Here is a 14576-nt window from a genome sequence, read left to right on the forward strand (position 1 = left end):
GCAGGCGAGCTGACTGCGGAGCCTTGATTAATATCAGTCCTTCTATCCACTTCACCTACTGCGCTCCCTGTGTAAACATCAATCGAAGTACCTGCCCTAAGGCAATAAATTCAACATTACGATTTTCATTTTTTTTTTGGTAATTTATTTTAAATTGAAGTTCATCAAACGAACATTTCCATGAGATGTATTTCAGACATCTGTAAATCTTTAAAGCTCGCAAAAGGAGGTGGAAGGATATGTGGAAATGGAGCCGGTTTGCAGTAATCCAGTGACAATGAATGATAAGCGGGGCAGAAAGCTGCGGCTTCCATCCTGCAGCCCGATCCCGCTGTGCGGGCAGGCCTTGTGGTCAAGCCATTGAGTTCACTCCCGCGCCCCTGACCAAAAGATGTCACTGACACCCCCATTAATCCCACTTCGCTTGCCAACCCACCCCCTTACACGTTGCTCCCTTCAAATTCCCAGCCGCGTTCCAGCCTCCCCCAACCCAATGTTCTTCACCCCCCTCTCCCTTCCCCTCGCTCCGTTTCACCCCCCACCAGCAATACAGTCATCCAACACCAGCAGTCGATAGACAGTTACGGCAGCCAATGGCAGAGGTCCGACTTGCAGCGTTTGCCTTAATGAGCGGTGGGCGCCGGCGAAGGGCGGGTCCAGTCTGTCACGATTTAAAAGACTGAGGCAGCGACTCGTGCCCGGAGGAAGTGTCTGATTGTCAAGGGACAATCAGGGCCAGGGCTGGGAAGCCAGCGGACGGAGGAGAGTTCTGCCGCGCTGACACAGGGGCCAGGCAGGGTTCAGAGCGCTTGTCGCGGCTGGCGGTGCGCGGATGGTCCTGACCCGCGGCTGAGATATGAGCGAGAGTCTGGAGTCGGGAGCTGGGGGTCAGGGGCAGGGGAAAGAGGAGGCGAGGGACGGCGAACCGGCCCGTCAGCCTCTGACAGAGAGCAAGGAGGCGCTGAATGGCGAGGTGGGAGCGAACTCGGAGATCCAGCTGCGTCTGGCAGGGGGAGAGACCACCCATAACCATGATCCCGGCGGTGGGCCTCCTTCTACCCCCGACCCGGGGACGGCGCCCGAACAGGTCGACCCTCCCGAGGGGGGCTGGGGCTGGGTGGTGATGTTGGCGTCCATGTGGTGTAACGGCTCGGTCTTTGGCATCCAGAACTCTTTCGGGCTACTGTATTTGTCCCTGCTGGAAAATTTCGGGGGCACAGAAGACAAACATCTGCAGTTTAAGACAGGTAAGAGACGAGCTGCTCTTGTACACTATAACCCAGCCCGCTGCTGTGCGGCGAGCGTACGTTTCAGACCCAGAATTAGGTTTAATATCCCGGGCATATGCCGTGAAACTTCATGGGGGGGTGGGGGGTGGTTCGCTGTTCCTGTCATACGGGTCATGCGCTTGTACCTGCTGGCCTGTCCGATGTGCCGGTGCCTTTTGCAAAGTTCTTGGCTCGCTTATGATCGTCCTCCCCGTCAGGGCACTCGTTGCTTGTGGAGTGGACGGGGAGTGCGCCCGCTTAAGGGGCGAGCGTATGGCATGAGTTCGCGTGCCAGGGGAGTGTGCCACCTCTCCCAAATCCCCTAAGGTTGCTGTTACGTTCAAAGTTAATGTGCTAAATTCTTGTCCAAGACAAATCTGTTATTTCAGGACCGTTGCTTTCATAATTGAGATAATCAACCAATGATTTACCTTGCCAGCATTACATTATCGGTGAAAATATTGACATTAGTCCATATATTTAAACATGTTAATGGTTTGGAGCTTCGCAGACACCGGTAGAGCACATAACTAATCAGTAGGATTGTAGTTTGTATTCTGAGTATTTCGGGTTGGTATAATTGCAGCATCTGAGAAAGAAACCGCTGGGACGGGTTCCCTTGTCACCTGTATTGAACAGAATTGGAGAGGAAAGCACTAATTCTTTGAAACGTGTGACGTGTAAGAAAACAGATTGTGGTGCTGATGAATGATTCAAATGTGTGATCCAGCATTGGCAGTCACACAGTGAACACTGTGTTAACACCGTGGGGCTATTTAATAGATGTGACTATAGTCATAGAAACATTATGATTCTCAGTACCTTTGGCCACCTCATTTGCACTCTCTGGTGCCTGTACTGAAGCGAGAATCTGGATCGGAGACATGAGCGGTGCAGGAATTCACTGGGTCGGGCGACATCAATGGCAGCAGAAGGGACGGTCAGTTGGCTGATGCAGGGGGTCTTGACCCATCCCAAAATAGTGATCATCCCTTTGCCTTGAAAATACGGTAGTTCTGCAGTGTGCTTGTAATCCTGAGGTATAAATTGCATCATATCCCACATGGTATGTGTGTAATTGGGTATCCACCATGATGCCAGTGCTGCCAATTTGGAGTTTGGGTTTGTGGACAATACTCATGTGTTCAGAATAGTTACTGATACCACTTATCACTGTTTTACAAGTGACGAGCTTTCTGTAGCAGTTTCAAGTTGGAGGAGGTGACTCCAGAATCGGAATCAGGTTTATTATCACCTGTCCTGAAATTTGGTAACCTAGCAGTTCAATGCAATACATAATCTAGAAGAGAAAAAAATAATAAATTGCAGTATATGTGTAATGAATGGATTATAATTGTACAAAATGGAGAAATAAAAATGAATTAAAGTGAGGGGAGTGTCCAAGGGTTCAATTTAGGAATCAGATGGCTGAGGAGAGGAAGCTGTTCCTCAGTTGCTGAGAGTGTGCCTTCAGGCTTCTGTATTTCCTACCTGATGGTAACAGTGAGAAAGGAGCATGTCCTGGGTGCCGGAGGTCCTCAATAATGGACCCTGCCTTTCTGAGACACTTCCTTAGCCTGCTGAGTCCAAGGCTTCTCGATGAAACGCTGGGTGCATTTAGGGACCATGGGGTAAATGGGAGTCTGGACATGGGCTGCTTGGTGTTGTTGCTGAAAAAGAAGGGAATTCAATTGGCCTTACTTACCCAGGTATTCTAACACACTCAGCTGGCGCTTGGCAAGCAACAACCTGTGAGCTGTCGATGCTTTCCCAATCGGAAACCAGCTGCAGCCGTAACTGCCGCCGAATGGGTCCGCACGAAGGGTTAACGTTTCTGATGAAAGAAGTGCTCTGACAAGGTGTCTGCAGATGCTGTCTGACCTGCTGAGGGCCTTCAGCATTTTCAGACAGACAGGCATACTTTATTGATTTTTTTTTTTGTATCCCAGGATTTTTTCAGCATCTGTATTTTGATTGCAGTCCCAAGAAGGGACTGCAGTGCTGGTTGCTGTCAAACCCACTATCACAATGGGTTTCCAGGCTCCTTAAAGAAAATGCCCAGTGCTTTATGCACATCGTGCCAACCTTTGAGTACTGAATGTCTTTCTGGAATTTTAACCGTGTTGTATGTTTGCAAGTTCTTACAGTTTGCTGTTCATTCATGGGAATGGAAAAAATTTATAGAAAATAAATTAAATTTAATAATAATTTATAGAATAGTGACAGTAAACAGGAGTTGTAAACTGTAAGCAAACTGTACTAATACAGATATAAATAACAAGAATGAAATAATATGGCATCTGTCACATAACAATATAGGAGTCCTTAAATGAGTGTAGTTATCTCCTTTTGTTCAAGAGCCTGGTGGTTGAGGGGTAGTAGCTGTTCTTGAACCTGGTGATGTGAGTCCTGAGGCTCTTGTACCTTCTACCTGATGGCAGCAGTGAGAAGAGAGCAAGACCTGGGATGAGGATCTTTGATGATGGGTCCTGCTTTTCTATGACAATATTCCATGTAGTTGGCTGAATCCGCTACCTTTTGTAGGATTTTCTGCTCAAAGGCATTGGTATTCCCGTACCAGGCCAAAATGCAACCTGTCAGCTCACTTTCCACCACACCTCTATGGAAGTTTGCAAAGGTTTTTGATGACATGCTGAACCTCCGCAGTCTCCTGAGGAAGTAGAGGTGTTGTCGTGCTTTCTTTGAGATAATATTTATTTAGTCAGGTCCTACTGGACATGAGGACAAAGGGTGAATTTATGAGAAATTGTGCAGGTTTGTTCTGAGTGGAACTGCTGCCGTAAAACAGCCCACAACACGTGTGCTGATCATGTCAACTTTGACTAATCCCATCTACGCCCTACCTGCATGGTCACATAACTCCCTTCAACTTGGTCATTGTATCTACTATCATTTCTATATGTGACCCATAGCCATGATGGCAGACTGTTTGTATGGCATGACCGGTCTGAGTTCCAGTGCAGTAGAAACTGCAATATTAAATCCATTTATGTTCAAACGTAATAGTAATCCACTCATCGGCCTTGCAGCCCGAAACCCGTGCTAGCTCCTGAACATCGTGATCTCCGTGTTTGCTCGTACCGGCTCCAAGCTTTACAGTCGGTTTGCTTGCCATCTATGCCTGCTGGTCGAGATTTTCCAGTACTCCCAGAGAAGCATTGCACTGAAATTCTCACCTTTGTTTTCCAGTCCACAGTCCATTTAGAGCAGCTTCCTAACCCTTTCTGTGCCAATACTAGGTTTGTAGTAAACGAGGGGTTTCCTGGGAACCACCCCCCTCCCCCAGATTGGGAACCACACCCCTCCCCCAGATTGGGAACCTCTGATCTATGTTCTATCTCTGATTTGCATTCCAAGTCTGGCTTGTAAGTCATTCTGGAATTTGATCATTTTTGACATTGATTGATTATTTTCATCTGATGGAGACTTTAACTGGAGTTTCTGTTCTAAACTCTAAGCTTCATTTTTCTCCCCCCTTCAAAACCTGCTTCTTTGTCTAGACTAACGGTCCAGTACCCGTTCACCTTGTGTAGGTGGGTGTCAGTTTTTGCTTTAAGTCTCACATGCTAGTGTAGAATACGCCTAGAATAAGAGTTGAATAAGAAGGTGCATTGACTGGTACAGGTAGTGACGACACTCTTTGTCCGTGAGCTGCAAATACACAGGCGATACTCGCCTTTGCCCACACTGGGAGGGAGGTTCCACACGTGGGCTGTATAGAATCATCGGCAGTAGTTATGCTTTGTATGTTAATTGGCACTGTAGTTGGGTGGCAGGATGTTACTGCTCTGCCTGCTGGATGCTTAGGAATTGATCCCTGGAAATGTGTAGTGTTCCTGCAACTGGCCCTCAGAAGTGATCTGAGTTGTGAATCTGGTCTCTCCCACAACAGATAATTTTTTTTTGATATGGGAACTTGTCACTTTGGCGATCACTGACCATTTTTACATGAACCGCCAAAGCCGAGTGGGTTGATGAATTTGCCGGGCCGAGTTGGTTAACTAATTTTCAGGACCGGACTGGACCGGGCGGGGTTAAGGATTTGTCTTGACGTGGTTGGTTACCGAATGTGGTACGGGCAGCCCCTGTGTTACGAGGAGCAGGGTTTGCATTCCTGAAAACAGTCTGAATAATAATATTCTGCAGTGTGAAGCTGCTTCATCTATGAGATCCAAGAGATGAGAGTTAGGAAAAAACACTATTTACTGTTTTCCACATAGATCTGGTGAGAGAAAATTTTATTAAGTGTATCAGATTTTTGGCTCTTGATTTGTGAATTCCATGAGGACAAATTTCTGTTAACCCAAGAGGTTTCAACAGAAGGGTTGACTGTAATGCCCTCTCTGAATCATTCTGATTATTTTGCCTTGAAATCTGGGCTTGAGATAATCAGATTAACTAAATATCATCTTTTATAGGTTATGTGTAAATATTTTGGTTATGTCACTGCCATAATTTAACTGTTGTCATCAAAGGTTGTATTTCACTAATTTTGTTTACCATCGGTTTTGAGATATCAAAGTTCCTGAAAGTCACTGACATTTAATTGCACGCATGAAGCCTCTATAATTTTGATGTCTCTCTCCGTATTGTGATGATTGTTATTTTAACAATGACGTGAGGTGGGGGGGGGGGAATCTAACTTAATTAGATGGGTGTTACTATGTCTAAATTGGCTAGGATCTTTTGCCATTTATAGACTTTTCTGGCATAGATCTCAACTAAAAGGGAAGATGACAACTTAATTTGGAATGGTATTGGGGTGTATCTGAGGTTTGGGGGAATGGGTAAGGATGGGCCAGTGATTTCACATCTTGGATACGACCTTTGGTTGCACAATGCATGTCTTCCCAGGGCCGCCTCCATCTGCCAAAGTGAAGCTGGGCACAGATTTAGAGGACCAGCATCTCATTCTGCCTTTCCACTCTCCAATATGATGGCATTAACACTGATTTCTCCAAATTCCAATAACCATTTCCCTCTTTCCTCTGTTTCCGCTGTCTCCTGTCCTTTCCCTCCCTGCACTCTCAATCTGCTCATCACCTTTGCCTTTGCTCATCAAGTTTGCCTTGTAGACACCAACACCCAGCCCATTTTCATTATTTCCAGCTATATTCCAAGAACCACCCCTTGCCCAAAGTTGGTGACTAGATGCTGGAGTACCTCCACTATGACTCAAGAATGCAGAGGCTCTACACAAACAAGGGGCTGTGAATGCAGAAGATAAAACACTCGGTTTTTAAGGGATATTTTAGATGCAGACAGGGAGCCTGTTGCCTCTGAATCTAAACCAGTCTTTCCATTTTTTTTAACAATATACCTATGTGATGGGAAACTTAATGCAAAATATCAATGGTTTCTCATGTTTTATTCGTTTAAACATTAGCTTTCTGTGTGTCTCATTACTTCATGACAGCACTTATAAATGTGGGACCATAAAAGCAAGTGTTGCTGTGTGGTGAACATTTTAAATTCTTTTACAGTGGAAAATAAGAACAGAGTCAAAATACTAACGTCAACTTGAGCTTGGCTGGAATTTGTCAATATGGCCATGTGATTTTTGAGCTAACTGCCCAGATCTGTTGGTCAACTGTGTTGACTCAGTTGTGTCATGTTAAATCCAAGCTTTGCTGTAGAAATCCATGTTTGGGTTGTTTGGAGAAGAGCTAAAGGTACAGGTGTCCTTGGCCTGTATTTATTAATTACAGAGCATGTGAATATCGAATGGAAATGGTAAAATGAGATAACCGCTGCTTTTCAGAAAGCATTCTCGATCAATGAGGAAGAAGTCTGTGAAGTGAGCAGCAGCTGTCTGAACTGGCTGTTGGGTGGTGTGAGAGGAAGTGTATTCATGAAAATGCCAGCTTGCCCTCACAGGTGGCAAGCGTTAGATGAATAGAAAGCCTATAGTGCCAGCTGTGTGTACACCACAAGGAAGGTAGATTTGTTGGAAATAACAGGCCAGGTAGACAAAGGGAAGGTACAAACAAGAGAAAATCTGCAGATGCTGGAAATCAGAGCAAAGCACTCAACACACAGCAGCTCAGGCAGCATTTTGTGTGTTTGTCAGAGGAAGTTACTTACTTGAGATTGCTGGACACGTTTCCAAGCTTTGTATCTTCTGCTGGGAGGTGGAGAGGAAAGAATAACTGGGGTAGGAGCAGCCCATGATTATGTAGGCTGCTTTCCCAAGGCAGAGAGAAGCGTTAACCGTCAGTGGAGGGGAGACTATTTCATAATGGATTAAGCTGCGGCCACAACTCACCACAGTTTCTAGTACTTCATCAAGAGCAATTAAACTCCAGTGAGTAGAGGCCCAAGCTGCTTTATCATTCCTTGTAAGGCAGTCCCTTCATTGCAGGAATTGGCTCCCTGAACCTTCTCTGAACTGAATCCAGTTCCATAGATCCTTGGATAAGGAGATCAACGCGAGTTCCACATGTGCTCTCACTAACACAAGTTGAGCAGTTGCACTAAGCTCTCAACCCTCCAACTAGATGATTCCTGCACAACGTCAGCAGTCCTCCCTGTTCTAGTACTACATCAAGAAAATGACCTTGACCCCTTACTCCCTTGGGTGACGTTCCTAGCTTGCTATTCTTATCACTGTGCTGATTTTGCTTGAGCAATAGGCCTTAGATTGCTTTATTTCTAATTCTGCCTATCTGAGGGTTACAGGAAGTGAAGTTAATTGTACCTCGTAGCGCACTGAAATCAGCTTTAAGTGGCTGGATTAACATATGGCAGACAGACTGAACTGTCTTTGTACTTTACAAGACTTCAGTGCTTCTTGTTAGTGGAATAGAATTGGAGCAACCATGTCTGTCGTGTATGAAGAGTTGTGTTGGTTTTTAGCCAGTAGATCTTGGCAGGTTTTCACTGATGGTGATGAGCCAGTGTTGCAATATTGAAGTTCAAGGAAAATTAATTATCAAAGTACAAATGACATCCCGAGATTTGTTTTCTTGTGGGCATACTCATTAAATCCAAGAAATATAACAGAATCAGCAAAAGCTCACACCCAACAAGACAGAGATATACCCAATGTGCAAAAGACAACGAATTGTGCAAATTCAGAAGAAGAAGAAGAAAATAAGTAAGCAGTGAATGTTGAGATCACGAGAAGAAGAATCCTTGAAAGTGAGTCCATAGCTTGAGGGAACAGTTCAGTGATTGGATGAGTGACGTTATTCCCACTGGTTCAAGAGCCTGATGGTTGAAGGTTAATAACTGTTCCTGACCCCGGTGCTGTGGGTTCTGGGACTCCCGTACCTCCTTCCTGAAGACAGCAGTGAGAGGAGAGTGTGGTCTGGATGGTGAGGGCCCTTGATGGTGATGCACCATCAATAACTCTGAGACGTGGGTTAAGGTAGGCTTTTATTGGCTGGAAGAAAGCACAAGCAGCAAGTGACCACCACACAACATCCTGGAGACTGAGGAAGGGTCTGTGGCTCCAATCGCCTTTATACTGGGGTCTGTAGGAGGAGCCACGGTCTGTGGGAGGAGCCACAGGAGCAGTCAGCGGGGAGGGGCGTGTCCAGACAGGTATATGTAGTTCACCACAGGTGGGGTACTGCTTCCCTGCACAGCATTTCATATCGATGTGCTCAATTCTCAATAATAATATTAATAAGAAGAATTGAGAATAATTCACATGGCTTTGCATTGCTTTTCCATAGTTTTTTTGATAGTTGATGGTGATTGGGGTTATGCTAGATTCTCTTTTGTTGTAGATTTCACATGTTGGGTCAAATGAAGCCGTAAACATGTTCTGTGCTCCTAACTCTGCATTCATTGGTACATGCAAGGAGATGAGCATTCTTCATTGTTGCACATATTGTTTCCTAGGCACTGAGGAATTTACATTTTGCATGATGCCCCTTTTGAGGTTATATTGTTTTGAAATTGCGATTCGTTGCTTCATCTTTATCTCAATTCTGTTTTGTTAATTAGTTATCAAATCAGTGTTTAAAAATTGATCCATTTCTGATTGAGTTGAATTGTGTATTGGTTGATGAAATTTAATTTAATAGATTAATGCAGTGAATGTTGGTTTAAATTAATACTAATTACCATAGCAACCATCAAAGTACCCATCTGTACTAATCTACAACTAGTTGGTGGTCTCTGTGCTTTGGCATTTCCTGTTCATGACAAATACAATGTCTGGAAATGAAAACAAAGTGCTAGAAATGTTTAAAAGGCTAGAGAGAAAAGTAGTGTGTTTTCAGTCAATGACCTTTTATCAAGTTTAGAAAAAGTCAGGTAAAAATCATCTGTTTTAAACAATGTAAAGGAAAGGTTTATGTTACCAAGAGAATGCTTGGTTTTATCATTAAATTTACATAGTTAAGCAAAGAATTTTTATAACACTTTGTTAATATTATTAATTAGTGTGTTTTGCCTTTCATGGAAAACTTGCATTTCTATTTGCCCCCATTTAGTCTTGTATTGTGATTTAAGTTATAGGTTATCATTGTTACCTTAAATTATCATGTCAGTAACTGCAAACTAGAAACAAGAGAAAATCTGCAGATGCTGGAAATTCAAGCAACACACACAAAATGCTGGAGGAACTCAGTGGGGGAGGGGGTGTGGGGTGATGTACAGTGTAGTCGACCTTTTGGGCTGAGACCCTTCAGCAGGACCAGAGAAAAGATGAGTAGATTTAAAAGGGAGGGAGAGAAAGCTTCCCACCTTGTATTCCGTCTGGGTAGCTGCCCCCACATTCCTGGAAAATGCAACCATTAAATTCAATTTGTATTAATTAAAAGTGGTCAAGAGATGCTATGATTGATGACAAATAGTTTTCACATGAAACAGTTCTCAAAGTACGTTACATACAATGAAATAGTTATATAGCAGAGGGAAATGCATCTTCAGCCTCCTCATCCCCAGCATGTCCATACCAACCATGTACTAGTCCCATTTATCTGAAGTTATTTTGCAGCCAGCTCTGCCTTCATAATTCAAGTGCCAAGATACTTAATTTTGGTGGCACCTGCATCCATGAACAGTACCTAAATTCTTCCCTGAATCTTCAAAATGCTCTCTGGTGATAGACATGTCTACCATGGGGTTGGGGAGGGGGGAAGAGGTGAAGTTTCTCACTATCAACCCTAATTATGTCCCTCAAATCTAGTACACCATGCTCAGGTCTCCCCTTCAGCCTATACTCCAACACTTTTAAAGACTCTGCACTGACCTAGGAAGTGCAGCAAACTCCCACAAACAGTGAGGCGATTTACCAGATAACCTGGAGGGTAGCGAGCACCCACAGCCTCCTGACCTGAAGTAAGATTGCACCAATGTCCGTGGGAGCTGAGGCCGCAAAATTCTCACCGTTTGTGCCAGCATGTTGGATTATGTTCAGATGGAGCCCGGATACTGACCAGGGTCCGACAGCCCCTGAATGTGTCAGCTTTACTTTCCTCTGGAGGAGTCGGCCAGTCCAGTATTTTGCCTAGTCAGGGTAATTCACTTCGTAATGCTGTATGTCTCCTCTGAATCCTCATTGACACTGCCACTGCTGCCAGGTTGTGGTTGTGGAAAATTCGGCTTTCTCACAGATTGGCGGTTCCCCTGGGCCACTTTATGCTTGAGCAGGTTTCTGATTTGGATTATGACTTTTTACTTTTGAAGTTAATTCTGTCCTAAGTCGCAGAGTCCCTGAGAATCAGACTGCAGCAATGACTTTTTTTTTTGAGATCTCTGCTTTCAAAGCTCAGATTTGGCTTCGCATTGGCACGCAACCTTTCATTTTGATAGTGCTTCGGTGTTGGATTGGTCACACAGCTGTGAAGCCTCAAAGCACTCACCCCCAACAACCAGGCTACAAGTATCATGTTGAAAAATAAACCTGAAGTGGTTTTCTGCATTAAACGTGCAGTCAAATCCTTGGGGCGATTGGGTATAGATTGGGACTTGTGTCAGGGTTTAGCACAGGGCTTTCCAGATCCCTTGCTTAATGGTATATTGGTCCATGGCAAAAAAAAAATTAGAAACCCCTGGTTTAGCAGCTGTTCAAAGTCTGGCTATAAAAGAACAACTCCTGATATTCACTAGAGGAGAAATTTCACTTGACGCTCACCAATTCTTCTGTCCTGATTTGGTGTCCCAACTTGGAGATATTGGCATTGGAGCCAAACAGATGTATCAGGAGGAAGAACTTGGAAAGCAGGACTGTGGGACTGCTGTGGAAGGGGGTGAGAGAGAGTTCAACATGGTGAAGTTTTGGCAGAGGAATTGTAACTGTGTTGGAGCTTTGAATAGAATTTATTGGCTGCAACTCGATGAGATTATTACAGACCAGCACAAGCCCTGTGGTCCACAATATTGTGCTGACCTTTTAACCTACTTTAAGTAGTCAATCTAACCTTCCTATCTACATAACTCCATTTCCTACCAAATGCATTAAGTATACACAACAGTTCACATCTCTGTGTGACAGGAAAACACACGTCATGGTACAATAGTCATACATTATTGCATATTATTGTGTATTATTTTGTATGTTATTAGTAAAATCTGCGCACTACTAAGTGTGTTTTTAAATGTTGCTGCTCTGACAAGAATTTCCCACTCGGGATCAATAAAGTACTTATTAGTTTTTCCTATCAGCCATGCACCTACCCAAGAGTTTCTTCAATGTCCCTAATGTATCTGCCTCTACCACCGCCCCTGGCAGTGCATTCCATGTACCCATGACTCTCTGTAAAATTATAACAGCAAATAAATGAGCACTTGGACACATTGACCATCATGCACCAATTTACAATAACTCCATTTTATTCTCCCCGCCTGGAGCCCACCAGTCACCCACACTCAAGGGGTAATTTACACTGGCCGCTTAACCTATCAGCATCACTTCTTGGGGATACAGAAAGAAATGGGGTATTTTGGTAGGGTACTCGTGCTGTCACAGGGAGAACTCCACACAAATAGCACCAGTGATCGTAATTGAACTCGGCTCACTGGAGCTGTGCGGTAGAAGCTCCACTGGCTATGTCACAGAGCTGCCTCCCTTTTCACTGGCCAGTTTCACGAAAACACTTTTTGTAGTTAAATGTCATTTGGACATACATTGAGACTATGAAGATGAGGATTGCAGTCAAGGTCTTGGCTACGTATTTGAAGTAGATTCCATTTTGCAATGGAAAGCTGCTGTCAGAATCAAACAGGTAGTCTCATTGTCCAAGGGGAAGTTCCTTCTGAAAATGGTGTCAGCTGGAATCTTGACAACATTGGGGTGGTTATTTCCAGCCTCCTTCCCCCCCCCCCCCCCCACCCCCCACATTAGCCATGTGGTAGCCTTGCACGGTCTGAGCAAGAACCCAGAATCTATATACTGGCAAAAGAACTGCCACATCATTGAGATAGAACTGACTAAACTCTCCTCTCGGGAAATTGTGCAGAAAAGCTGATCAATGAATGCTCGCTGAAGATCCATTCTGCAAAAGCCCATCTCATGAAACCCACTGCTACCTCCAGTTCAGTGCTTTGCTGAGGGCACATCCCAATTATGGAACCTACAGTGAAACATACATACAGGGTGTTTCCTGCAGCACCTGCTAGGGACCATTGAAGGCAAGAACCTTTCCACTTGGATTTTTAAGCAGTAATATATTCTGCATTTGCAGCTTTTTAGACTTCGAAGTGAACTTGCCTGCTGCAGCAATTTGCTAAGCTTGTTAAAATCCTCTCTCAATGATAAGAAATCAGCTATGAGAACTCTTTCAGCTTGCTGATCTGCCCTACAGAAGCAAAGGTCAGTCGACCCATCATAATCGCTAATTCCCTATATAAATAGTTATTTTCCTCCATGAGCTTGTGATAATTGATTTCATGTTTTTGCAGTTCCTACATAGAGTTCAAAGGAACTTGCTGATTGAACTGCTTATTAGTTGTATTGAACATTTTATTTGTTTATTGCTTGCATTTCCATCTAGATACAAATCTGCTTTCTCTGCATTTCGGTCTGGATCCCAGCCTTGCTGATTATGACGTGGAGTGCAATGTCAGAATAATAAAGATAACATAATGCTGTCGATGTTCAGTTGGTGAGGCAGCTTTTTCTACTGAGTAAGAAACACAGTTAACTTATCAGGTTAACGGCTATCAGAGCTGGAAAAGTGAGAAGAAATCTGTGCCGGGTGGGTGATGCAAGTTCCGATGATGTGTCATTGACCCGAGATATTAAACCTGTTTCTGAGGCTTCATAGCTGCTTCCCTGAGTATTTCTAACAACCTCCAGTATTGTAGAAAATTGTGCTTTAAAGATAACTAAATTGCACTAGGCTTCAAGATAAACCTGTCTCGTGAGATGTTAATCCTTTCATTCTAAGTAAGTTGTAAGCTGCTGATGTACCGAACTGCTCCACAGAAAGGCCTACAGCCCAGTCTGTCACGAGCAGAGCTCCCCCACCAGTGAGCAGCACAAAGCCTATATCCATCATGAAGGAAGCCAAGTGTCCAGACCATGCTCTCTCCTGGCTGCTACAGTTAGGTAGAAGGTACAGGAGCCATGGGTCCCACACCACCAGGTTCCGAAACCGGTATTGCCCTTCAAACATCACACTCCTGAACCAGGTTAGATAACTTCACACTTTAACTCTGAACATTTCCACAGCCTATAGACTCACCTTCTGGGACTCTACAGTTCTCAGCATAATTTATTTGTGATTTGCACAGCCTGGCTTCTTTTGCACGTCGGTTGTTTGTCAATCTTTACGTCTAGCTTTTCATAAATTCTATTGTATTTGTCTATATTCCTGCAAGAAAATACATTTCAAGGTAGTATATAATGACATACATGATACGCACTTCGATAACATAACGACTTTGACAAGACAGACCTTTAGCCTGGGTAACAAGCAAAAGCTCAAGTTAATACGTGTTATCTAACCCGTCCGCTATGGATTTGCTGATCTTTTAATTGTAACTTTTATTACAGTTGCTGTTGGAACCACTCACCCTCGTGAGATAATGCTGGATTAGCTAAAAGCAAATTACATGTGTCTAGTGGTAAACTGCCATCGGGCTTCGCTGGAGTACTGTGAACCAACATGCATTGGTTGAATGGCTGTGTGTGTGTGTGTAGATACAGGAGTAGAGACAGCGAACAAGTCATGTGCTCATTGCCACGAAACTTGTTGAACAGCTAGAAGCCTTTCTGTTATGTATTTGTGGATAAATCACACACTCTGCTGGTGCTTAATTGGAAGCCTCAAAGTGTAATCCATCACATATTTGATAACACTCTTGTCTTGGGTGCTGTGATTTCAGGTC

The 14576-nt window shown here is 44.1% G+C and overlaps 1 protein-coding gene across 1 annotated transcript in view; it reads left to right on the forward strand.

Annotated features, from left to right (window-relative positions):
- Positions 1–666: 666 nt before the first annotated feature.
- slc16a10 (solute carrier family 16 member 10) overlaps positions 667–14576 on the forward strand; it is an 82732-nt gene continuing 68822 nt past the window's right edge. Inside the window, exon 1 of the mRNA XM_073055921.1 lies at positions 667–1247. Coding sequence (XP_072912022.1) covers positions 857–1247 — 391 coding nt within the window. The 5' untranslated portion in view covers positions 667–856. The remainder of the gene's footprint in view (positions 1248–14576) is intronic.

This window comes from Hemitrygon akajei, chromosome 9, assembly GCF_048418815.1.
Source record: "Hemitrygon akajei chromosome 9, sHemAka1.3, whole genome shotgun sequence".
In the NCBI taxonomy this organism is placed as follows: Eukaryota; Metazoa; Chordata; class Chondrichthyes; order Myliobatiformes; family Dasyatidae; genus Hemitrygon; species Hemitrygon akajei.